We start from the raw sequence: 24,661 nt of genomic DNA, 5'->3' as shown, positions 1-24,661 counted from the left end.
AATATAATCCATGCGATGAAATGGGCTTCGTGTTCGGTTCATGTGTGGGTATGATTATGCGGCCATGTAGTTTGGCTGAAGGGCTTCGTTTCGAGATATTTTTTACAAGTACTTGCGTAACGGCAACTATTCATTTTGTGTGCGACAGTTGTCTCATTGTTTTTTATAGAATATTGATGCAGCTATTTTCTGGGTTTAATGTCAACAATCCAATTCGTTTTTTAAATTTAAAATTTCAAAATACAAAATTATGCATATTTATTTGTCAATTCTTTATCATATTATATTACCACCTTCCTGTTAATGTAGGTACAAGACGCCTGCGTAAATTTAGGTCAGTTTAAGCAAAGAGACCAATCGCTCATATTTAGAGCGTTCATTTGTCCGGTATAAACTTCCTTCTATCTTTTACGTTCTTCTTTTAATAAACCAGTTCAAGCATTGATTGAGGAACGATGATATTTCTTCCTTTATTTATCTGGTTTCCTGTCTCTAGTTAAGAAAAATCAGAGGTTACTAGGCTTATATCACGAAATACACAATTCATCTAAAGGAAGGTCGTATTTTCTTAGCGAAATGCTCACATTCTCGTCATTTGAATAGCCCGCGCTTCCACTACCGGTTCTTTCCCTGTCTAGGTTGATCATCAGAACAGCCGCCGCTGTCGCCGCTGCTGCTTTAACGCAGCTGTGCAGCAGCCGCTACACACGAGGTTAACAGCGCCAACAACAGTCAGTCCTCATAGGAAATTGTTTGACCACTCGTTTTCCGTCTGCTGCGGCTAAGCGGCGTCGTTGAGAATCGCTGGCAACAGTTGCGCTGCGGGCACTAGAGCAGAAAGCAGCAGCCGAAGCAGGCGACAGCTAAGTGAGTGAGTGAGGGATTCGCGAACGAACGAAGGAGGCGAACAAAGTTGCAAGAAAAGGTCTCTATCCGACGGTAGCAGCAGAGACCTCGCTGTTGCACTGCTTCTTCTGCTTCTTGCCTATACAGTTACTTCTGCTGTCCGTTACGGATTTATTTACACACGGCGAGAGGCACCAAATGGCTAAGTGAACGTAACAAGCACAGCGGTGCCATTGCCACCGCTCCTGCTTTCACTCTTCTACTACTTCTGATCGACGACACAGCAGCAGCAGCAGCGGCGGCGGCAGCAGCACCAGTCGAACAGCTAAGCTGCTCAATAACGAACGAATCGTTGAACGAAGATAGACGTTCCGTTCCTCTCGTGCTGGTCAAGTATTGACTACAAAGGAGAACGACGTCGATTTGCCGTCGCCAGCTCGAGAGTTTCATTTGATAGCGCCCTTGTTGGCATTGTTGTTTGGTGCTACTGGAAGTAGCCGTAGCTGTCGCGGCGGTGGACGGCATAGTCACCGGCCAGCAGCTGCAGTAGTGTAAACGGCCAGGGGCACTTTTACATCATCGGGGCAGCCAGCAGTAGCAGAAGTAACCTACCGGCAGCGGCATAGCAGCCAAATCGACGTCATCGTCATCAACAATTGAAAAGTAATCAGTTCGTAGCAGTTGAAGTGACTTGCTTAGCTTTTGGCGGTCGAACTTTTCTGGAGAAATCTGTTGGAACTACTGTTAGAGACATCACTTTTTTGCAACGCAGAGAAAAACTATAGAGGAAAGTTAATTTCCAGAGTACTTTCCGAATCGAACTTCTCACGTTTTCGTCGTTACCATATTTCAACGGAGTGTTCGACCTGTTTGTGTTGTGCAGTGTTGTAGAACGAGTAATTTTGCGTTTTAGATAGCATTTCACCTAATAATCTTACTGCGACTTCAGCGTCAACAACGAGAATAATGGCTCGCGGTCAGCAGAAGATTCAGTCGCAGCAAAAAAACGCAAAGAAGCTGGAGCAGATGCGAAAGGGCGGTACTGACCAAAAAGCAGCTGCGATGAAGGCGCTCGTGCACACGTGCTCAGTCTGCAAATCTCAGATGCCGGACCCGAAGACCTACAAGCAACATTTCGAGTCGAAACACCCAAAGGCGACGATGCCTCCTGAACTCGTCGATGTTCAGGCGTAACAGGACCCGCAGTAAAAATATTAACAACCGCAACAATCCACTCTTCTCTCCACCACCACTCTGTCCCAAGTTAGAATTTGCATCAAAAAATCGCAACTGTAATGTCGTCATATTTTGGGCAAGTGCTCTAATTATAACCAATAATTTCATTACTGAGGAACAATAGGTAGTACCCGCTCAAATATAATCCTGTGCAGGCAATACCAGTGATGCGCCCTAACTTCTGTCTAGATCGTTCCGTCATAGATATTGCCTCTGTCTCTGCGTCTGCGTTGCATCTAACCAGCAACATCTGATTTCAACTTGATGCACATAAAGCTGCTGCTATTTCTACAGTGCGCTTGAAATTGATTTGGTGAATTGGCTTTAATGCAAAGATATGGGGCGGAGTGGTAGTTGTCCAAACGAGCAGCCTGCGACTAAGAACGACAGAAAAATGTTTGCGTACCTATAACAGCCTGTTATGCTATTACTAAACGAAAATTCAAATTATTGTCTATAGGGTAAACAAAATCTAGCATCAAGAGCGTATCTAAGAAGAGAATATGAACTGAAAATCATGACGATGAGTGCCGTTTGATATGGGTAGAACTGTGGTGCGGCGTATCCTGTTATCCAGTTCAAAGCAAAACAAATGTTAATGTTGTATGGAAAAAACAGAAGGATTAGTTGATTTTCATCAAACAGAGTATATCCAATAGGCAATATGCAATAACCCATACATAACGCAAGGCCCGGTTAACTGTCAGCCCAAATAAAAAACAAAAGGAAATAAACGGAGGGAGTTACGGACGTGAATTACCTCGATTGCAGTCAACGTTAATATACAAGAAACTGATTAGCAGTAGTCTACAGAGAAAAACATTCGCATTCTTTCTACCGCTACGAAGCATTCGCAGAAATAACTTCCGATTGTAATGAAAATTATAATCTTACGAAATACTGTATCCACATGAACGACGAGTCAAATTGGACGGGGTCAACACTACTTTTCCCTTCATTTTGCAAACCTCCCCTTTGGTTGTGACGTGCTTGAACAACGTAACAAAATATAGAAATGGTCATTTTCATACGAGACGCAGGCGTGTTTTTGCAGTATCAACACAAACAGCACTGGCAAAAATATCATAAAACAATATAGACACCCCCTCTTTTCGAAGAAACATATGGCAGAATCTGAGAGAAGAAAGGAAAGAGGATGTATGTGGTAAGACAAAGTGACTGATTGTGCAACAATATCCAAGTTTTTCTCGCCATTATCTCGTTTTTCTGTGAAAAGATTAAATAAAGCAAATGCTGAAATATGTAATCATGATTTATTTCATACTTGACGTTTTTGGTGATTGTTCAAGTTTACATGAAGCAAAAGAAAAGTTTTAATCATCTCATAATAATCTTAGTAGCGCTGTAACGTTAGCATGCATCAAAAACTAAATTTATCTTTTATTATGCATTCTTTGATGAAGGAATTACATTTATATATAAAATACTTGTCAAAATCGTTATCTTTTGTTGATTATTTATGAGGTTTGTAACAGTTAAAGCCAAACCAAAGCAACTGGGAGTTTCGTTTAGACAAGCGAATTAATCACAAGTAGCTGCTGGGAAAAGAGAACAACATAAATATCATTAATTACAGAAATGGGCAGTAGGTGAAACAACGCTCGCCTGTCGCAAAAAGCGATGGGAATTGTGCGAGTTCATCGGTACGAAACAGGAAATCCAAGAAGATGCGGTTAGAAAATATGGTAAAATTGTTGAATGTATTAACAGTATTGAAACATCGCAAGCAGGCCAGTCCGAACATGCCGAAAAGTATTCTTCAGGCAAAATGAAAGTAAGAGTAAGATCCGAAAGGATATGATACAATATGTAGGTTTAAAAATTATTGTTTTGACATTTCACGAGCCATAAACTCAATACCGGTGGCCCGCAGACAACAGAGGCGTTTATGAGACATGCTAACGTGTGATTATGTGCAAGCAATGAGGAATAGCAAATAGGAAGGGGAGCAGAGTTTCTACGAGATTCTTACAGCAGCAGAAACAACATGAGGAACGGAAGTAAAACAAAAAATGCCAGAATAAAGCATATGGTTTTCATTGCGATTTATTCGAAGGTTTCGTCATTATTAGGGTAGTACATGTTGAGACGATTTTCTTGCTGAAATAAAGTCTGGAAGCATTGAAAATAATAAATATAATAATTAAAGTGCTCAAAATGTCAAAGTATCTATTTTAATACCATTTCGGGTTATGGGTGTAGCAAAGAGGTTCAGATCCCAAGAAGGTTCAAACGCTCGAGCATATGTTGTATCCTGGTCACAAAATATTATGATCCGAATTATCTTCAAGAGTTCAAATCTCTTACCGCTAATGCACCTGCAACTACAGTACTACCACTAACGCGCGTTAGAGACTCATCGTCGTGAAATAAATAGACGAAGTCGCTCTAAGGGTGTGGTTTGCTCATAAATCAATACTTCACCATCCGTTAAGTGTATTTCAGTTAATAAACTCGGCGATAATGATAATGATGATACTGATCATTGTCTATAATACATTAAACAATATTTTATAAAGATAGTTAATATAAGGGATAAGATATAACATGAGGTATTGAATGGTCTCGTTTCAGACGAAAAAATTGTATAGATTTTTGTCAGCAAATACTTAAGAAGCTAAAGCAAAAAATAAATTTATTTCACAGATTAAAAAAGCATTTAGACAACGTGTTTTCAAGTTACTTTGCGAACTCTCAAACGGATTCTCGTCATTTTCTCATATAGTGCAGTAGTAATTCTTGACATTATACCTCGTACTGTTTTTAGCATTTACTAGGCCACACTTGTAGTGGCTCGCTGAATCAAAAAGTTTTAAAGTATTTATATAGAATTATAATGTTGCGATTATAAGTATGAGTTATAATAAACACAAATTCATAAATGCATTCAAAAACGGAGTTAGTGTTTTTCCCAACATGTTACTGTTTTGCATTCATTACGTGAAAACGATTCCACGAATACTTATAGAAGCTTACTAGGTGCTACTAGGCTATAGTTAGAAGCAGTGATAAATTCTAAATATTACAAGTGGATTGCTTACAACGGTAATTGAACTACCCCGCATCAGGCAGATTTCGTCGCCGTGGCTTTTCAAATACAAAAATAGGTTTTACAATTAGAGTGTTTGCTGAAGGTGCTTTTTTTGTCCTAGACTTTAGCATTGCTGTGGTACGATAGATATACGATGCATCGACACAAAACAAATTTTCAACACAATGCACAAGGACATTGCCATTCGCGTGATGGCGAAATGTAATTGTTACACACTGTTACCAAACGTTGGTCTGAACTGGCCGCGGCTTTTTTTAACGGTAGCAATGAAGTTTTGTTTTTTAGTTGTCTGTCTGCTGGCCCCAGAGCCGACGAGAAAGATGAAAACGATCACATAGGTCATGTTTCTAGGCAGATGATTCAGGTGTTACATCGGAACCTTCATTGCAGCGACCATAATGGAATAGCAACTAAAGACGATACAGTCCGAAAAGCTGGCTTTAAATCACTACCCACTGGGCTTCACATCCAATATACTGGGCTTCAGCACTTAACATCAAAAGATGATACTACTCCGACGCCTCACACAGTACAGAATGTGCTAGTAATCGGTACACGATTTCATTTAGTGATGTCCTTAATTTTGGTGGATCGCGTACTTCACGTAAAATCAGGAGACTTGAATGCTAATCTAGGAAACCAATAGACGATAAGCTCTTTGGCTGAACTTTTAGCAATAAAATAGTATAAGCTGTAAAGTAAAAATATGACAGGTACCTTTGTGTTACGGCTTACTTTATTATACTCTAGTTTTTTCTAATTTCACCTTTAGCTAACATGAAAACCTATATACATATCAATAACATAATCATCATTAAACACGGCTCACCAATCGGGCCCCACAGAAGTTTCAGCTTTATTTTTAGATACCGTATCATTGTTTCAGGCAACAATTTTATTTACTTACGTTTTTTATTTAACTTAAAACAATTCAGATTATTCGAAGTGGGTCATAGTCTAAATTTTTTTCGTTTAATTTTTAAGCCTTTTAAGAGCCGAGTGGTAGCAAATATTCAATCATCCGTTTAAAGTGTCATTTATGCTGACTTGCCTGTTAAAGTTCACGTCGCAGCAATGTCGTTCATTATCAGTTGGATAATGGCTGTGTCCTACGTTTCAAACAGACGAGCGCAGTCCCTTACGCTGAAATGTAGTGCTTGTTGATAATTATATAATGTTATATATACATGAGCGTGTCTTGACTTACTGAAAAACTGTATAGTGATGCGCAACAGTGAAATATTTAATAGGGTCTATTATTTCTATGACGACGTTCCTAGTAGTACACTTTTACAGCAAAATTTGTTGAAACGTTCAGTTTGGGGAACATATTTATATCGGAGATCACTCACAGTCGTAGTTAGTTGTAATTTTATTGTTGAATGTTTAATGATATATTTCCTTGCTGCTTTTGGTAGTATATTTTTCTCTCCATATAGTGTTGATCATTATTTCAATATAGTATTCAGGTCGAGACTCTTTTGGTCTTCACTGCAGAAGTCGTAAACTAGACAATTTCCGTCGCAGCATGGAATCAGTAAAGAGCTGTTGTTCCTTACAGTTAATATTAAAACATAAGGTAGCTGCAGTACCTAATGGAACACGATCCTATAATTGTGCATGAGGATAATTATTTGGAAGGATTGTGTTTAATAACAAATCTAATAAGTACAAATAGCCTATGTATGGTCTACGTTCCAAACAAATAGTGGAGCCTGCTATATGGGATCTAAGAAAATAATTTTATTACTGAAATAGCAACGCCACAATATTGCCTCATTGTCGTCCTTACTTTTGGGAAGGAAACTTACTTCGCAGTTTACAAAAAACTGTTCCGAAATCCTAAATTACGTTAAGGACGCTATTATTTAGGAATCTATCAAACCAAAAATATGAGGCTTATGTATAATATTGAATTAATTTTTCTGCCAAGGCCCGCCTTCCGTTTAGACTGTGTTTCGCGTCCTATTTTACCTTGTACACGTCGCGTATGAAAAAGTTTTCGTTCAGTTTCGCAGCTTCCTGAACTATTGGCGCTAGGTTTCCTAAGTTAGTAACAATGTATGTCAGGTTTATAGGAATACTTACTCGATACTGCGACTGATAATTTTCTTTATTTACACAGGTAATGTAGTTTTCATTTCTTATAATTTTTAAAATTCATCTTATGCCATTTTACAAACGACTTCCTAAAACTAGATATTCAAAAGCATACAATACACTTTCATGTTTTTTTGTTAAATGAGGCTGTAAAAGCTTAGGATTAATATACTCGCTCAGTAATCGAAGGCCAAATAATGCTCTGGCCTATTTTAGCACTCTGTTACCATATGTAATGGATCAAGTTGGTTTAATGTCTGTAATTACTTTTCCAGGCTTGCGTAGTCAATCAGCGTTTAAAAAAATACCAAGGATATTCAAAAAAATCTAACCACTCTATAGTGTACTGAAGTCCTAGTAGTTTTGCCAGTAAACACACGTTGAGCACACTTGTTTGCACAACGTAAGTGGAGCACAAATATACATTTATATATATGATATGTTACCCCGGACGATGCGGGTGGCCGCTTTGTAAAGGCTGGTATAGCGTTGTTTCCGAACAAGAACCATGAGAACGAAGTTACTGTCGCCAAATGAATGTTACGCTTTATGAACGAAAGCAAACTTTTCCTCCTGAAGACCAATATTTGGCCGATCGGCTCCATCTTTACCGCCATTTTCCCCAAGGCCAAACTTTAGCTACTCGCGAAAATAATTGCTTTGGGTTTGAGAAATGGACAGACACAGACTTTTCGTTATTAGTAAATAGATATGATTAAGCACATCTCGGTTAAATCGTCCATATAGGCGTGAAAAACAAACTGTAGAACATGCACCAAATTAACTAGACTGGAAGCTAAGTAAATTAATGTCGAGCTCTACATCCGGTACGCAAGCCGTTAAGCATTGCTTGACAGGGATGCCTCTCAGCACAGAACGAAGTCCTTCTGCGTCCCAACTCAAACCTGCGACGTGTTCCTAATCTTTGCAGACAAACATGTTATCAGCACACTATCACGGAAATGAAGCTGAGCAGATGGATAGAGATACCAGCAGTTGTAACCAACTTCTTTTTTTATATAAAAATTTGACATTTTAATATTTTGTCCATTTTTTGTCTATAATACACAGTAGATGGATGAAAGAACCTTATGCGCAAATTGCGAAAAACTCTCGAAGTAAAAGGACCATTATCTATACAATCAAACTTCTTGTTAGGGTCCAGCCTTCGCTTGTTTATACTGCTTCGTCCAGATTTGGTCCTTGGTTTTTGTGCTTTTTGTTCATATTATCGTTTGCATCCTGATTTGTCTCTATTGTTCCCAAAATTCGAGATTATACTTGAACTGTCAGCGATAACGCACGTAGCTCATTAAGTTCATAATCGTAAAACAATACTATTCAACGGCGTAATGTATTCATAAGAGAACAAGCAGCGTACTTCCTGGCATTCGTTGTAAGACAGCCAATCATGTGTATTGTTAAATAATTTCAATTATGAATACTAATCGCATAAAATCGTAAAAAAAGAGCACGCATCCAGTAGTTCACCTAGGAACGCCCCCAATTTTATGCGTGTAGGGTTTCACCTCAGGTGCAACGACCGTTAAGCACTACTCTAAATGTCGGCTCCCGGTATAAACTGACGCGTATTTACAACCGGTATTGAACTTAAACCATCTCACGTGTCTTTACGTTTAGACATCTAACACTCTGCCACTAGGATATCACATAGTGATACACGCATCCACCCTGCGCAACTTTTTCACTCAGGAACTCTTAACCGCCCGCCTCACATCATCTTGATGTTTTTGATTTGACGAGATTTCGTCTGTTCTGGTCTGGTCGTCTGCTTCCAATCTGCTACTTTGTTGTTTGGCTTAACTTGCTTTTGATACTGTTGGGCTTCCTATTTGCATCGTATCGACATTCTCTCGCTGTTCCCTACATTCGTTGGATGAAATACTGATTCCGATTGTTGATGCTGTTGATGATTCCGGCCGTCATCGGCAACCGCTTGGATCGATGGTGAGCGAATGCGACATACCGAGCGAAGTCTCTCCTGCAGCCTTCGTTCATCTTCGTTCTGTGTTCATCATCGTCGTCGTCGTTGATCAGCATAATACCAGAGAAAGAGAGAGAGAGAGAGAAAAAAACACTGCTATGGCACCATCAAGCGCAGCATGAGTAAAAAGACTTAGTCAAATTCACTGAGACATTGAAAGACAGCGAGGACTGTTGCTGGTGGTGGCTGTACAGCCACCTGCTGCTGTTGGCAGAAACAAATCGTTCGAGTTATCATCTCACACGACGAGCGAACAAACAAGACGATTATCACTACAACTGCGATCGTCGTCGTCGTCGTCAGCAGCAGCAGCGATCATAACAGCAGAGTGAGACGACTGCAACAGCGACAGGGACTATGACAACAACAACAACAACAACATTCGGTTATAGGCGAAATCCCAGTTGTACAAGCGACAGGGACAGTTATCACCTATAGAGAGGCTAGACCGAGTTAGTCGAAACTCGCTAAGTAAATAGCGGGAAGCAGAATCGCAGTATTATCGTCGTTAGAACAGATTCATAATAAGATTACTCGAACCGTTCTAGCGTTTTTGTTCGTGATAAGGCAGAGTGTAACGCAGTTCCGGTCAATGGCAGATGGATTCGTGTGTGAACTCACTGCGTGAGCTTTCTATCGAACGATTTTTGTGTGCGGAGTTCTGGACCCCTGCAATAGCAGCAGCAGCAGCAGTACGACTAGCGACAACGACCGCAGTTTCTTCTGTTCCGTGTTATGTGTTATACCCCTTAGTTTGTCCCTGTTCGTTGTAATCTTCCATCAACCGTCATTATTACTGTTATTATTTTTATTATTATTACCATCGACTGACCCAAACGCAGCGGCTGCTCCGCTCTGTTTGTGAAATTCGATTGGCGGTTAATATTGTAAGGTGTACGGGACCCGCTGTAGCAGCAGCAGCAGCAGCAGCAGCAACAATAGACGACGGTAGTACCAGCAGCCCTTGCGTATCGCTGATGGTGTCAATTTTTTCATTTACTTGAGGAACGAGTGTACGCTGCCAGTGTTGGTGTCGACTCGCTCTGACCGGTGACCATCTGTGCTAGTGTTGACCTCCGCTGACGAATTGGTGTTGTCGTCGTCGTCGCCGCTGCTGCCGCCGCCGCCGCCGCCGTCGTCGTCGTCGTTGTTGTCATCGCGGGGAATGTCGCCGCCAGTCGCAGCCAACTGAAACTACAACAGAGGGCATAGTGGCCAAACTGTGTTGTTCAGTGTCCTCGCTCCCGCTGTCATATTGCTGCTGCTGCTGCTGCTATTGTTATTGTTGTACTCGTTTCTGTGGAGTGCTCAGCCGGCAGGAGTGGTTAAGTGAAATCAGGGGGCTTCAGTCCGTGCAACTACATTGATATTACTACTACAACGAGAAGCAGACCGGCAGTATTAGCAGAAGCAGGAGTACTAATCGATTCGAGTTCCTGTCGTTGTTGTCATCATAGGTGATATCGCCGCGATTGCCCTCCACACCTATAAAAGTCGAACTACATTACGTACAGATATCGCAACTGCGCAAGTGCGATAGTTACACAACGCGGCAACGCTGAATGCTGTCGAATAGCACTAGTAGAAGCAGTACTATATTATTATTGTTATTATTGTTGTTTTTATTGCGGTTGTTGTTAGTATCTTATACGAAGCTAAAAAGAGCATCAAAAAGCGGTGCTGTTTCAATCAGCAATCGATTACGGGCGGTCCTGCTCAAACCAACTGTAACTACCGCTAGTGCTGTCTCCTATAATAATAATAATAATAACTACGTGCATTCCGGCAGCGATAGCAGTAGTGCAAACAGTGAGCTTGAGCGCTTTCATTACTCTTGGCGCTCCGTTCTGCCGGTCACTGAGTCTCCGAGCCCTAGCTGTCTATCGTCAGTACCCACCGCCAGCAACAAAAATTCTATCACTTACTCAACGACACCTTCAACAGCAGCACGGGAATTCTGACTAGAGGTCCTAGGCAGTCATGTTAAAACGACTTAAAATCGCCCTTCGAGGTTTCCTGCTCATCACGGCAAAGATATGGAGCTTTCTTTGCTTTCTCGTACGAAAACAGTGCCGGGCTGTGAGTAATAAACTAGCAAATTAAATAGTACAAAATGTGGATGAGTATATATATATGTGTTCGAACATATGGGCAGGAATTTATGCACCGGTTTTGAGATATACTAAGAAACACTACTATATATGTGTATTCTACCGGCAGCTTCCTGGCGGTAATAACCTTTAAAAGAGCAGATTCTTTTTTCAGAAATATGTACGGTTCAGCCGCTTTGGGTGCATCTTGAACAGTTCGTGGTTTATTTTTTCATTGCCATTAAAATGGTATCATTTCATTAGCAATTTCTTTGTTCGTACAATCTGTGGCTCTCTCCGAACTATTGATTTGGTTCCCAGTGAGTTGGAGAAGCGGTGCAAAACTTAGTTGACAATGGCCGAATAAGGATTATACACGCAATCGGTGCATCGAATCTAGATCTATATACACAATAGGAGGAAAGTGGTGGTTTGTCTGGAAAAAGAAGAAACAACAACACAGATATTCAACGGCAAGAGCAATGTCAATAGCCGACACGCACGACATTTAGATTGATAGTGGCATAAGTGATCAGTTTATCTCACCGACACCGACAATGCCGCCCTAATAGCTAAGGCTGAAAACCGCGGTCGTTGTCATTGACGTCATTTGACGGTGACGTTAGTTCGCTCAAAAAAAGGAAAGGCTCCTAGTTGATAGCTGAGTCCCTACCTGTGCAGCAGTGCTCTTCCTTACTGACTAGACACGGTTCCTGGTACAGCCGAACTTGAGGCTGCTTCTTCGACTTTTATGATTATTATAACAGTGATTTCTATCACAACCATTTTAGTGTTATCAGTCCTATATAATCACTACTTTTGTCTTTATTTTTTTTTTCATATAAAGGCTAACGGTAAAACGCCCCATGCATCAGCTATAGTTCTTATGCATAGGTATTTACTTAGAAGCTTGGGACATCCCCTGATGTCCTTCTTTATTTTCATCGAAATCATTATTGTCAAATAAATGAATGTTTCGAGTTTAACATCCGGCACTTTGAGCCATTAAACCTTACTGCCTTATACAGTTGGTTCTTCAGCACCAAATGAACCGTGGGTCTACGCTTCGTTTCAAAGCCAACCCTTGTTACGTGTTTCTAAGTTTAGTAATCAAACATGTTATCTGTGCTACACGCACATACATCCGTAGCTACTGCTAAAACTACTATTTCTGCTGCTGCTGTCACTGAGGTACAATTACAGTAAACGTGCCACAGGACAAGTTGCGATGGGAGTAAAGCGGGGTTAGCAGTTCGTTCTTCTGCTCGGCGATAGAGTGAAATGACGCCGCTATTTACTATCTTCATCCGTTCCTCTCTCGCGCGCACTCGTTTTCTAATAACGGAGGTAATAACGGGCAATAATGACAATAATTGGAGTGAAATCGATTTCATTTAAACCGGCAACACAGTGCCAGTCTTTCGGAGTCGTAACTGTCATCATCATTTGTAAAGCGAAAAGCGAATTGCCCCCACATTTCGCTTTTTGATGCCACTGCGTTCTGTTGGTTTTAGAATTGCTCTGGGCATGGTCGTGCTATTTTACGATCTGTCATTCAGGTCTTGATAGAAAATTATCAGACTGTCTACTAGGCTTCGTTGCCTGGCCATCGCTACTAGCAGGAGAATGTTGTTGGCAAGATACAAACAAACATACAGGGAGAGTGGCGGAGCGCAGTCAAAAGACGAGTAGCTAACTCCTGATGAATTACATTAGTGACTACTGCTGCTCCCGCTGCTGCTGTTGGGCTAGTAAGTCAGCAGGTGAAAATGCAAGGTCACACCAGGCAGACAACGGCAGCAAACCGGTAGCGACAACAGCTTCCAGCATGAATCTTTCGATGTCCTATAGCTCTCATAGCTGCAAGACTTTGGTTCTTTCCTGTGTCTAATGTCTGATGCTTTGTCTGAGTCTCCGCTCACTGGCTGACTGAAGTGTCTGTCGTCAACTATCGGCGTTTGCTTGCTCGGTCGCGAGTGAGCCAGAACTAAATCTTTGTGATTGCCGCCGCTGTAACCTTTTCGCGCTCTTCTTTCCAGAATTGTCTACAGCAGCAGCGACAGCAACATGCCATCCCCCTGAGTTTCTTTCCCTCCAGTGGCCCTTTGTGTAGAGTAGCTTTGGAAGCCCTCTTCAGAGTGGTCTGTTTCAATGTTCATCCGACACCTTGTGTGTTTGCCTATCTCGCCCCATTTCGTTCGACCGTCTGTGACCGCAGCGCGGGAGTCTACGCGATGCGATGCGATGTGCTGCGTTCTGTTTCGAAGGTCGCGCTTGCCGCTATTGGTTACCAGCGCTACTTTTGAGATGACGATGTTATTGTAGATAGTAGTCATCATGACGTTGGCGGCAGTGATGGTGCCGCCTATGGCGGGGTTAAACAACGACGACGTCGACGACAAGAACGATTCAGCAATGAACTGCAACTAGTACTCCTAGAAATAAGACTAAGACAGCTGCTCTTATTACGTCTTTCGTGTAGTACCTATTGATGTTTTGGGCTTCATATTGGGATTCCTCTTTCTCTCATTCACCTGCATGTTTCTCGTTATATCATTATCGGTGACAACTATCAACGGCGATATTATTTAGGTATCCCCGTAGTTTTGTGACAATTGCCTTTCGTTCATTCAGCACCGCTTGCTGATTTGGTCTATTCTGGTCCGTTGGCGTTATCCATTAATAATTATTTTGAAGAAGGATGACCAACTGAGACAAGGAATTAGATAAAGAATAAAGGTTAACTGGTACGATTATGGCAGTATTTTTGTCATTACCCAGAGACAGACACTCCTAATGCAAAGAAATCAACAAGCTGAGGACCTTAGTAGACACACATGTATACAATAGCAGTAACAACAAAAGGGGGCGAGAACACACGAAAACTACCGCGGTGTGAATACCAATTCATGATGTATACTGACAAGTAGTATATCACAGGTGTAGCTGAGCACTGAAATTTTTTTTACCTTTATAATGGAAACAAAACAAATCAAAAGAGTCTTGTGTCTAGGTGTTCATGTCAAGGGCTCATTTCTAGCCAGTGGGTCAGCCAGTGACAGTGATGCTAAAACTGTCGGTGCTCTTTATTAGTGTTTATAGTGTTAGCTCATTTTTATCATTTTAACTCACATTTCATCCGATCTTCCGAGATTCATCTGAAGTGGGCATTTCATCCGAAAGTTTCCCGTTTTATGCTGCGCCAAACGTGCGGGTGAAGACTTAATAATGTAATATAACAAACACCTTACCCGAAAAGACTGATAAAGAACACTGGCTTGAATAGTGGTCAACTTCGTTGAAGATACTTTGATTGATTTGCTGGCTGCATTCTGTAATAGTCTCGTTCGACCATCTTCTGAGCATGCAGTGTTATAATATTGTACATTATGTGCTTTCAGATGAAGCTGTGGTTCTAGTACTACCTGTAGTGAGTCTTGCCGTACAGAGTTGAAGTTTCATATTTATACAATGTACACAATATTTTATAAACGGAATATTATTCATTAATAATATTATTTTAGTAAAGTCAGTCTAGAACTGGACGTAAGATTCAGCGGAGACTAGTTTATTGAAGGTTTTTTTCTTGCCATAAACATGTGATCGATGTGGTCATTCTATCTCATTCATGTTATTGCTTCATCGATAGAGGCTCACATAGAGATAATTGCGACAAGGAAGTATCATTTGACAAACAAAAGCTCTTCATATTTACATTAGGTTACATTGTTATTCTGCCTTTTCGGGATCTGTTTTGTTATAGGCATCGTGAGACCATCTTTCGCAGTGGCATTCAGTTACCTAACTGTAAAAACTAAGCCAGCTTGAACGTTTCACTAAAATGTAAAAAAGGCGATTCAAGTTTTGTGCGATAAGTTAATTCTTTCCCAGGTAACTAACTGAGATTTTAACTAAGAGTTTGACATCAATAACACTGTAAAGATCATATTTTAAGAGTGATCGCAAAACACTAACATCATGATAGGATATAGTGTCCTATATGAGTACAGACCATTCATCTGGCTCTAATTACGCCTGTAGATGTAGTCTTTGCACAGACAGTCTAAGCATATTTTTATCCAGCAAGCTTTGTGTGCTCAATGAAACGTTATGCTACCTGACGGAACATCTTGTAAAATATGACGACTAACTTTTGACTCAATAGGGCAGATAAGAGAACTCTCATAAAAAAAACATGTCCCACACAAGACATTTATTTTGTTTTACACTCTTGCACTGTTATTTTGCACAAAATTGCTCCATTGATAAGGTTGTTCTTTATCTCAAAGCGCTACATTTGCTTTTAGTTTCATTGCATATATAACAGTGCGAAAGCAGCAATAGTAAAAAATGCTGCAGAAAATAAACTGATAGACGGTGTCTTAGAAATTTGTTCAATATAAATTTGCTACACATTAGGGAATATCGTTAAAGAGTTAATATCATGTATACTCTTCTACTCCTTTATTATTATTATTGTTTTTAGGAGATAAGGAGCTGTGTAACTTTGGTATTAAACGAACACAGAGGACAAAAACATGTTGCTATAAAAACTCTGTCACACTTATCCCACCGAAGTGAACCTTGCATAATGTGTTTACGAGTGTTCGGTTATTACAAATATTGGTTTGCCGTTAGCTGTGATAATCTCACTATTTATAAGAGTGCGATGAAAGCCAATATAGGGTATTTTAGAAATGTCCTTAGCTTCTCGTTACTTTTGCTGTTCTTCGCTTCATGGTTGAACAGAAGACAGTTTGTTTCCGTGGTCGAACACATGGTTTGCTGGTTTGCTATTATGTAAAAAAACATCTAAGCCTACTTAAAAATGCTTGCAACACTTCTTTAACAGCTGCTCGTTTTGGTGACGCTCACTCAGGTGTTTTCTCGTCTGTGGTATGTAATGGGCAAACATCAAAGTAATTGTCATCAATGTAGGGGTGCTCAATTATAAGTGGTATTCACAGCATCTCAATAGTGACATCTACGACACGTAGGCTAAGTGACATTTATAAAACTCCATATACACTGAGAATTTTAGGGTATAATTTAGCTCTTCATCACTTCTCAACCAATAATTTTATTAATCTGCTTAATTTAATTCAAGTCAAGGCACACTTGTCAACTAAATAATGTTGTCATCAGCATTTAATGACTAGCTACGGTCCACAACGCTATGGACGACCGATAGGTTTTTACGGCTACTGAAAGCGTTATCCTCGGTATAGCTCACATTCAAATTACAAGGCGAACCATCCTGTATGGGCAATATAGATATAAAACCTGGATCGTTTTAAGAAATATGATTGGAGTGTATGTCTGATATTGCCGTAAAGCATCGCTTTAGGCGGTTACCTTCCAGAAATGAACTGAGTGTTTACGCTCGATTCAAACCTAGACCCATATATGACCAAAAATAGTCATCCTTAGCTTGCATTCTTTGTTTCAACAACGAATGTTAAATTTAGTATCTAACAGGATTATACATAAATGGTACGAGTTGTGTTGAGTTCATTGAAGCTTCGCCCAAATTGATGCTTATACTCTGTAGTAATGGCTACAGGTTAAACTGACTGGTCAGCTTTTAACGACGAATTTTATGCCCTACACTTGCTCCGTTAATATGGTAATAACTAATATCTACTACTATAACGCAAGTTTCAACGTAATAAGAGTGCGTAGTTAGATTGCTAATTAACTGGTGACTGTATTTTTCTATTTCTTTAGATGAGACAGCATCAAACAGTGAAGTACAGAGATCTACCATTATCGCCGTTATCCAAACACCGACTAAGTAAGTGTTGATCTATTTAGACATATATATATGCCCTTTTTATTTTAGTCATAGAAACTACAGCACAATTATTTAACACATGTTGAAAATCGCGATTCAGGGGTTTAGGAATGTGCTCACCTATACTTTATTAAATGTGTATTTACTGAGGTCTTCGAAACAATAATTAAGACAAGAACGAACGACCATCCAAGTTTTTTGGCTGTAGGTGAAGAACCTTATCAGTTCATGTTTTTTATGTTTCTTCCGAGTAGGTAAGTAATCTGGTCTTTTTTTTAACTCTAACATGATTTACTATGGCCTCTTACAGGTTTAGTGAAACGTAAAATTCTTGTCCTAGATTTAGATGAAACTTTGATTCATTCATACCACGATGGAATGGTGCGCCAGACAGTACCAACGGGCACCCCGCCAAATTTTGTACTCAAGGTCAGTCAGTCGTTCGGATTCACTGATAAAACAAACATTAAACTAACAAAACGAGTGAGATAATAACAAAATGAAGAATCACTCAGTTCTACTAGCGATTACTATATACCTCTGCCTTATATATATGAGCCTGCTCCTTGGTTTGTATAATTTGCAAAATTGCTTTGGAGTTCATAAACGCGATACACAAATTTTAAGTTAGACAGATCCTGACCCGATGTGAAATGTAAATCTACTTAAAAGTCGGTCTCGTTACGCGAATCATTCAAATAAGCAATAAATACGTCCTACTATTGATTAATATTTCGAAAATTGCATTGCATTTCTTTTTTATTGTATACATGACTAACGCTTTTGTCATCTCGCCTTCAAAACATTACAGGTGACGATAGACCGTCATCCGGTGCGATTTTTCGTTCACAAACGACCTCACGTTGACTACTTCCTGGAAGTCGTTTCCAAATGGTTTGTTAATATATTATTTTATTAAATATGCAGCTTTGCTGAGATATGCAATCACACATGCGCAGTTATTTTTCACGTTTTCACCATCTCTCCTATCATTGTCTTTCCTTTTTCCTTACACCATTCAAAACTCGTCATCTAGATACCTTAAAAACGTGGATAGCTACTAGACTAGATGTACGACATCTGTACTACAAGATATACAACTATTAAGTTATTTTTTCCATTCTCCTTTCTCCAGGTACGACTTAGTAGTATTTACAGCATCAATGGAAATTTATGGAACCGCTGTAGCAGACCGCTTAGATAGCGGGAAAGATATACTTCGGAGGCGTTTCTATCGTCAACACTGTACTTTAGAATACGGCAGCTACACCAAGGACCTCTGTGCTGTCAGTCAGGATCTTAGCAGGTATAAGTATAGATTATGGATGTATGAACGATCACTTCTATGTTTTGTATATATATATATATATATATATATATATATATACGACAAACTGTTTTGAGAACGTTTTAAGTAGGTCCCTCAAATGGGACATCACCAATTGTTTGGTATGATGCTTTTTTGGAAACGATGTTTATCAGTAAACCTATTGAATGGCTTCCATTGTCATATCGCAGCATCATAAACGTCTGATAGCGTTTACATATACATATATATCGTATTATGTACTGCAGTGGCAAGAGATTTACCTAGAAACGACAGTCCTTCTAGCAATGCTTTTATGATCCCATATAATGTTCTTTGAAAATATACGCCATTGTTTTTAATCATAGTATTTACTCTAATATTGTAGTTGTGGAGAATCTGATTACAGTGATAATCTTAGGCTCTCATCCACTATGTGTTTATCTATGTATATCATCTTGTATCGATTGTGTATTCTACAAGCAGTATCCTGATTGTGGACAATAGTCCATCCGCGTACAAACTCTTCCCTGACAACGCGATGCCGATAAAGAGCTGGTTCAACGATCCACGAGATACTGAGCTATTGGAGCTCCTGCCAGTGCTTGACGCACTTCGTTTTTGTGCAGACGTTCGAACGGTATGTAAATATATATATATATACATGTAGGAACGCGTGTTTATTTCCGGTACTGCCGTAGTTTTGCTGCTTCAGGCGGCTGGTTCCTTATAGCACGAAATAAAATGTATCTGCGAAGTTAGGATAATATATATATATATATATAGGGTAAGGCATCTAAATTCGGACTTCAGTTTTTTCCGAGGCTGTCAATAAACTAAATCAGATTAAAATATGTGATTAAAAAATATTCTGCATGTATTAGAAGTGTTATCGCTGGCGGTCATGTTTATTCAATGCAACTAACACTCACCGCGACTACAGCTTCAATTTGGTATCTAAACCACTTCCTAATTATTTTAAAACATTTCTTTGTTAATACGCCAATAACTTTTGATAATAATTGCGCGTTAAACGGTGTGAACTTTTTGAAGTGACAATTATATTTTATACGAAAAATTCGAGTAGAATTAATTCATGGGTTGATACCAGGCTGAAAATCCCCAAAATGCAAGGATCCAAAACAGTCAAAAGGTTTAAGGGGTGGAAAAAGCTGCAAAAAGTTTAAAAAAACTATGTTGGAGCTTAGCTGGACGACTTAGTTAGCAAATGATATCCAAAACGGCCGTTACAAAAATATAGGTATCAAAAATAAGCTGAAAAAGCACTTGGCCTGTGAAAATGTTTTTCATGCTCTTCAGGTACCACATCAAAGTAGGAATAACCTAGACCATCGCTTTCAAGCAAAAAAAAAGTCCCTAAGATTGGTGGGGGTTTGTTTGGTGCGAAAAGATTAAATAATGTTTATATTTATTTTTGGCTGATGTTTGCATTGCGAAGGCGACGCACTTTGTCCGGCTCTGATATGTGAGTCGTTTTGCTGTGTTGTTTATTTTCTTCTGGTACCAAGAATAGCAAATGAACACATGCCCGTAATAACAAACAGCTGGACAAGTTTTAATATTTTAGCCACACAGAATAGCCTATATATGTATATCACATTGCATTGCCATGTATATATATATATAGTTACAATCGTAGTTTTGCACCGGAATCATGGATAACCCGGATATAAAGATTTCAGAGTAGTAGCATTGGCTTTAACAAGCGGTGTGTGCGTTACAGACCCTTTTCACTTCTTAATCATCGGTCTTGCTACTATGGGATTAAATCATTATGCAGAATCGTCTCCTTTAGTTAAGAGTACAACTACTTCTGAGAAGACAAGCTTTTTTAGTTAAGCGAGTTCTAATAAGAGCTGGTTTTCTTTTTGTTTTAAGTGTAGCGGATAGCCGCATGCCTGCTGTAACACACAAGCCTCCAAAATTTGTTCAAATTTAAATGGTCCACCCTTTATATTCAAATATTCTTTATATATCAAAGAGAACCATTTAATTTGAAAAGAAGTATAAATCAGTATAACATACGCGCTCTGCCTAATATTCATACTTATCCTCCTTTACTACTTTATATGATTTTTCTTGCTCTTAAGACGTAAGCATATCGGTCTTCTTTTATAGCCGGATTCGGAATTGGGAATCTGAATTGTATTATTCCGTTAATTGTATGAATAGCATCTTCTCAGTTCTTTCTCTTTTTCTCTATAATCTTTGCAGATATTAAGTCGCAATCTTCACCGGCATCATATGTGGTGAGCAGCGTGTGGCGGCATGTAAAACATATGCATGCAAGATTCCGTAACTCTGCATTCATAAAGCTTCAGTAATGAATGTAAAAAACGGAGCCAGCAATGAGCTATCTCGACCTCTTCTCGTGCTGCTTCATTTAGCCCACTTTGTGCGTACACTGTGATACACTTGTAACCACTAAAATGATTGGTGATGACGATAAAAGTAGCTCTGCGGGGCCACGCGATCTGCAACAACTGGAAGATAAAATGGCCAATCAGCGCTTTCTACCACACATCGTGATCAGCTCTCGCTGCTAAAGAAGAAAAGACGTTATACAAACGCTAGATTGAAAAGACACATCTAGCTTTTTTTCTTAGACGGATTGCGCGCTGTTAGCCTTAATAGGAGTTCAAGGAAACTCGCTTCTTGAATTGGCTTTACTCTGATGGCAAGCCCGTGAAGAAACTGAAAGTGTTAAGAAACGGTGATAATGTAGGAATAAGGATGATGGAGGAATGATGAGGATAGGCCAATGAGGCGCCAGTTGTACTTACGTGAAATATGCAGATGATACAGGCAAGAGCTATATATATATATATATATATATATATGTGAATTAATGGCTTATGCGAGTTGGATTGAGAACACCTGTTGAATATGTCTATGTTTCCCATAATGAATGGGAAAAACTAAGAAGAGTAAAAGCTGAGGGAAAAAAGATTCATCAGTTAGAAGCTCTTAGAATTTTGTAGGTTATTAAAAGTGAATAGAATGAATGGGTGCGAAAGAGTGAACGAGTGAGAGAAGACACGATTGTTTTTTACAAGGCTGCCGCGCATCTAAATAGAAGAGGCGATGCATTCTTAGCCAAATTACTTTTAATGCCTCTACCCAAATGTAAGAAAGATGACGAACAAGTACCCAATTTATTATACCTTAGCGATTATGCCTGCCGATAAACGAAAATAAACCATTCGAGTCAGAAGATAAGATCTAAACGTCTTGATGATGACCTCTTGAAGCTCATTGAATAGAGGCTCGTGGTAACAATACATTGTAAAAGCCGTATACCAGATGCAAATCGGTATATCTATCTGTATGTGAGAAGTCTGGGCGGCTAGATCGGAAGATCCGCTGCCCTAGACAGTAAAACAATATGTATAGGAAGACAACAAAAGCATTAGTAGTGGTAGTAGTCGTGGATGGAACACTAATAGTAACGTCGCAAAGACAGCCGTTTTAAGGGAAGCAATGGATAACTACGAGATAGTTAAGTAGGGGGAAGGAGTGGAGGGTGCAAACGAAATTCTGAAGCTGTGACAGGCGGGAGGGCAATTTTGGCCTAGAAGGAAAAGCAATTTTGTCGTAGTTTTGTGGATTAGCTATGCAGAGGTTTTGGCTGGCTCGAGTATACAATGTACCTTGTTTTAGTTGATTATTTTTACTAGTATTGAGATTCTTTAGTGAGTTCTTTGAATTTTGCCTGCTTATATAGGTTTGCATAAGTCTGTATGAACATCTGCTTGTGTGTGAAATTGTTTGTGTGTGAAATAATGGCAAATTTCGAGAACTACGACGACGATGTTCTGCAGATTTTAGCCAAAGCAGAGACAGCAACTGGCAGTTGAGTTATCTGTTCAATTCAATAACTAAGTCTGTATAATGAGAGGTAGTTTATGCGGAAGGCGACATGGATTAGCAATAACTCTGTATGGCCTGAAGCAGGCGACACCAAAAAATGAAAGCAGTGCGATTGTGAAAGTAAGACTAGCTATTAATTTATACTAGAATCAATCATTAAACCCAACACATCGGCGTGTGTTTAAGTTAAGAGAGCTCAACGCCACGACAACGCACACACTCACATAAGCGTGAAGCATGGCGCGAAGTCACCAATTTGTTCACAGCGGTGTCACCGAAGAACACAGTCAATTGAAGCGTAGGCCTAGAATAGAAGACAGTATCGAGATTGTTACTTATTACAGCCAGTATGTAACCGCCACTAAACTTCCGAAAAAGCCGAAGTAATGTTTGAGTTTGAAGTCATTTTTTGCCAAGCGTTTACGTGATGTGTGCTGACCAGCACAGACACAGGATTGACAATACGCAAAGTAATATGATTTACTTCAGGAGTGTAGGGCGCTGAATACTCCGACAATTTAGTTTTTAAATAGAGTCAACTAGTCACCGTAGTGTTTCTCGAAATTATTTACTTGCTAATGAAGCTCAACGAAATGCCGTTTTGTTTGTCAAAAAAAATAGCACTGGTGGCATACACACGCAATAGTGATAGCGACAACATACATTACACATGCTCGAGCAATTGGGCATTTCACATACTTTTTACTAGCATCAATTCATATATATTTATATATACGCTAGTATGACGAATGTGTTCGTTATAACTTGAACAAGGCATCTGATTAATTATAGGCATCATTTACATCTGTAGAACGGTGTTATGTGCAACTTACTCTGTGAGAGTCGGCAAAGATAACGGATGTTCAGCCTAATGAGCCGACAAAATGGGTCACACGTTCATAGTCAATCATTACATACGTATTGAGAGTGAAAAACAGTCGAAGATAACTCAAAAGCCAAAAATCAGTGCGTACACTAGGGCATAAGATGTGAGACTGTAGGGGAATTTTTGGCAAACATGGCGAACTGCGTCGGAGAAGTTGTACTCAAGTAAAGGATCAACCCACGGCATTGAGTGAGTGTTCTAAGTTTTTTAATAATCGCAGAAAATATATGACCCGATGAGTTATAAAGTACCTTAGTGTGCAAACGAAAAAAATATGGAAAATAACTCGATGGGTAGTTTGAGTAGAAGAAAATATTTTGTTTTAATTCGTCGTTATATAGTAGCTTCCAGTAATTATCATAGACAAATGACACAATAAATAACACCTAAAACTGCGATATATGGCAGAAGTAAAAATTTGTAACCAGCACGGAATATACCAACGGTGTATTGAACTGTTCATTAAGGCGCTTTCTAAAAATCGGCTACCACATTATCATCATAGTAATGATAATAAGATAATGTCAGTCATCAGATAAGTAAACAAAATGTAATGTAAGTCAATACAAATTAACGGATGACTGACGGGACTTGACGCTGCATAAATAGAACTTCTAAATATATTATAAAAATAAATATATGCTTTTCGTAGCTACTATTAATATTATTTTTGCTTACTCGTTTTATGTGCTCGTTATTTGTGGTGTGCGTGGATGCGTGTCTGTGGAAAGAATACACACGCTTGTTGATGATGTTCTCTATTGCCAGATGCGACGTTGATGATGATAATGCGCGTACATGCGGGTGCAAGAAAGAGGCATATGTCAATATTGTACGGACGGGCGTTTTTAATGACTAAAAAAGGACAAAAATTAATAGTTGCACGAAAAAACACTTGTGCTCTGTATCTTTGTGTATGTTAATTTCTCCCTTGCCGTCCCGCCTTATTTTACTACGCAGGGGGCAATCATCGGTGCCGCTTGTCACAAACTGCGTGCGACACGACGCGACGATGGAAAAACTAACTAAACGACCATACCGGCAATGATCAGATAAACCTATATTCATACCGACAATAATAATAATCATCACCTACGGTATGTAGTAATTATTACAGAAACAAAGGGCAAATAGAAAAAATGTCGATGATTGCGAGATGCAGTGCTGCTACCACAACGGTGATGCAGGATAACTTCACTAGGGGGTTAGGATGCTAACGTCGCTAGGGCACATTCTGGAGGGCGGAACGTAAGGGGCCGAAGCGTACATTATGATAATAACAATTATGTATGAAGAGGTTTTGAAACAGGTACGGAACATGTATGTTTTGATGTATCATGATTGACCCATCCCTTGTGTAAATAAAGCGAGCGTAAATTGTATAAGAAAAAAATCAAGTAAAGAACTGGAACAAATGTTTTTGTTTCCTGTTTA

General features: G+C 39.5%; 2 protein-coding genes and 1 long non-coding RNA gene across 9 annotated transcripts in view; 2 read left to right on the top strand and 1 right to left on the bottom strand.

Moving 5' to 3' along the window:
- Positions 1-567: 567 nt before the first annotated feature.
- LOC147753774 (transcriptional regulator ZNF706-like) lies at positions 568-4,152 on the top strand. The gene is made up of 2 exons (XM_086967464.1): positions 568-1,509; positions 1,796-4,152. The coding sequence occupies exon 2, from the start codon at positions 1,813-1,815 to the stop codon at positions 2,038-2,040; it is 228 nt and encodes a 75-aa protein (XP_086823590.1). The 5' UTR covers positions 568-1,509; positions 1,796-1,812; the 3' UTR covers positions 2,041-4,152.
- LOC111273929 (uncharacterized) overlaps positions 3,556-24,661 on the bottom strand; it is a 36,533-nt gene continuing 15,427 nt past the window's right edge. For 4 of the 7 annotated variants that reach the window (XR_015310155.1, XR_015310152.1, XR_015310157.1 and 1 more), the window contains exon 4: positions 19,331-20,954. This is a non-coding gene — a long non-coding RNA (uncharacterized LOC111273929). Of the gene's footprint in view, positions 6,299-17,864; positions 18,019-19,086; positions 19,177-19,330; positions 20,955-24,661 lie in introns of those variants that run through there. The other 3 variants (XR_015310156.1, XR_015310154.1, XR_015310158.1) reach the window with 3 other exon arrangements.
- Positions 6,291-23,894, top strand: Dd (CTD nuclear envelope phosphatase 1-like protein dullard). Its single transcript, XM_022855959.2, has 7 exons — positions 6,291-11,339; positions 17,078-17,144; positions 17,455-17,573; positions 17,956-18,038; positions 18,280-18,450; positions 18,937-19,090; positions 20,686-23,894. Exons 1-7 carry the CDS (start codon positions 11,241-11,243, stop codon positions 20,722-20,724), a joined length of 732 nt encoding a protein of 243 aa, XP_022711694.1. The 5' UTR covers positions 6,291-11,240; the 3' UTR covers positions 20,725-23,894.

The sequence above is a fragment of the Varroa jacobsoni genome, unplaced genomic scaffold (assembly GCF_002532875.2).
Source record: "Varroa jacobsoni isolate VJ856 unplaced genomic scaffold, vjacob_1.0 scaffold_237, whole genome shotgun sequence".
In the NCBI taxonomy this organism is placed as follows: domain Eukaryota; kingdom Metazoa; phylum Arthropoda; class Arachnida; order Mesostigmata; family Varroidae; genus Varroa; species Varroa jacobsoni.
This window is presented reverse-complemented; position numbering and strand designations above follow the sequence as displayed.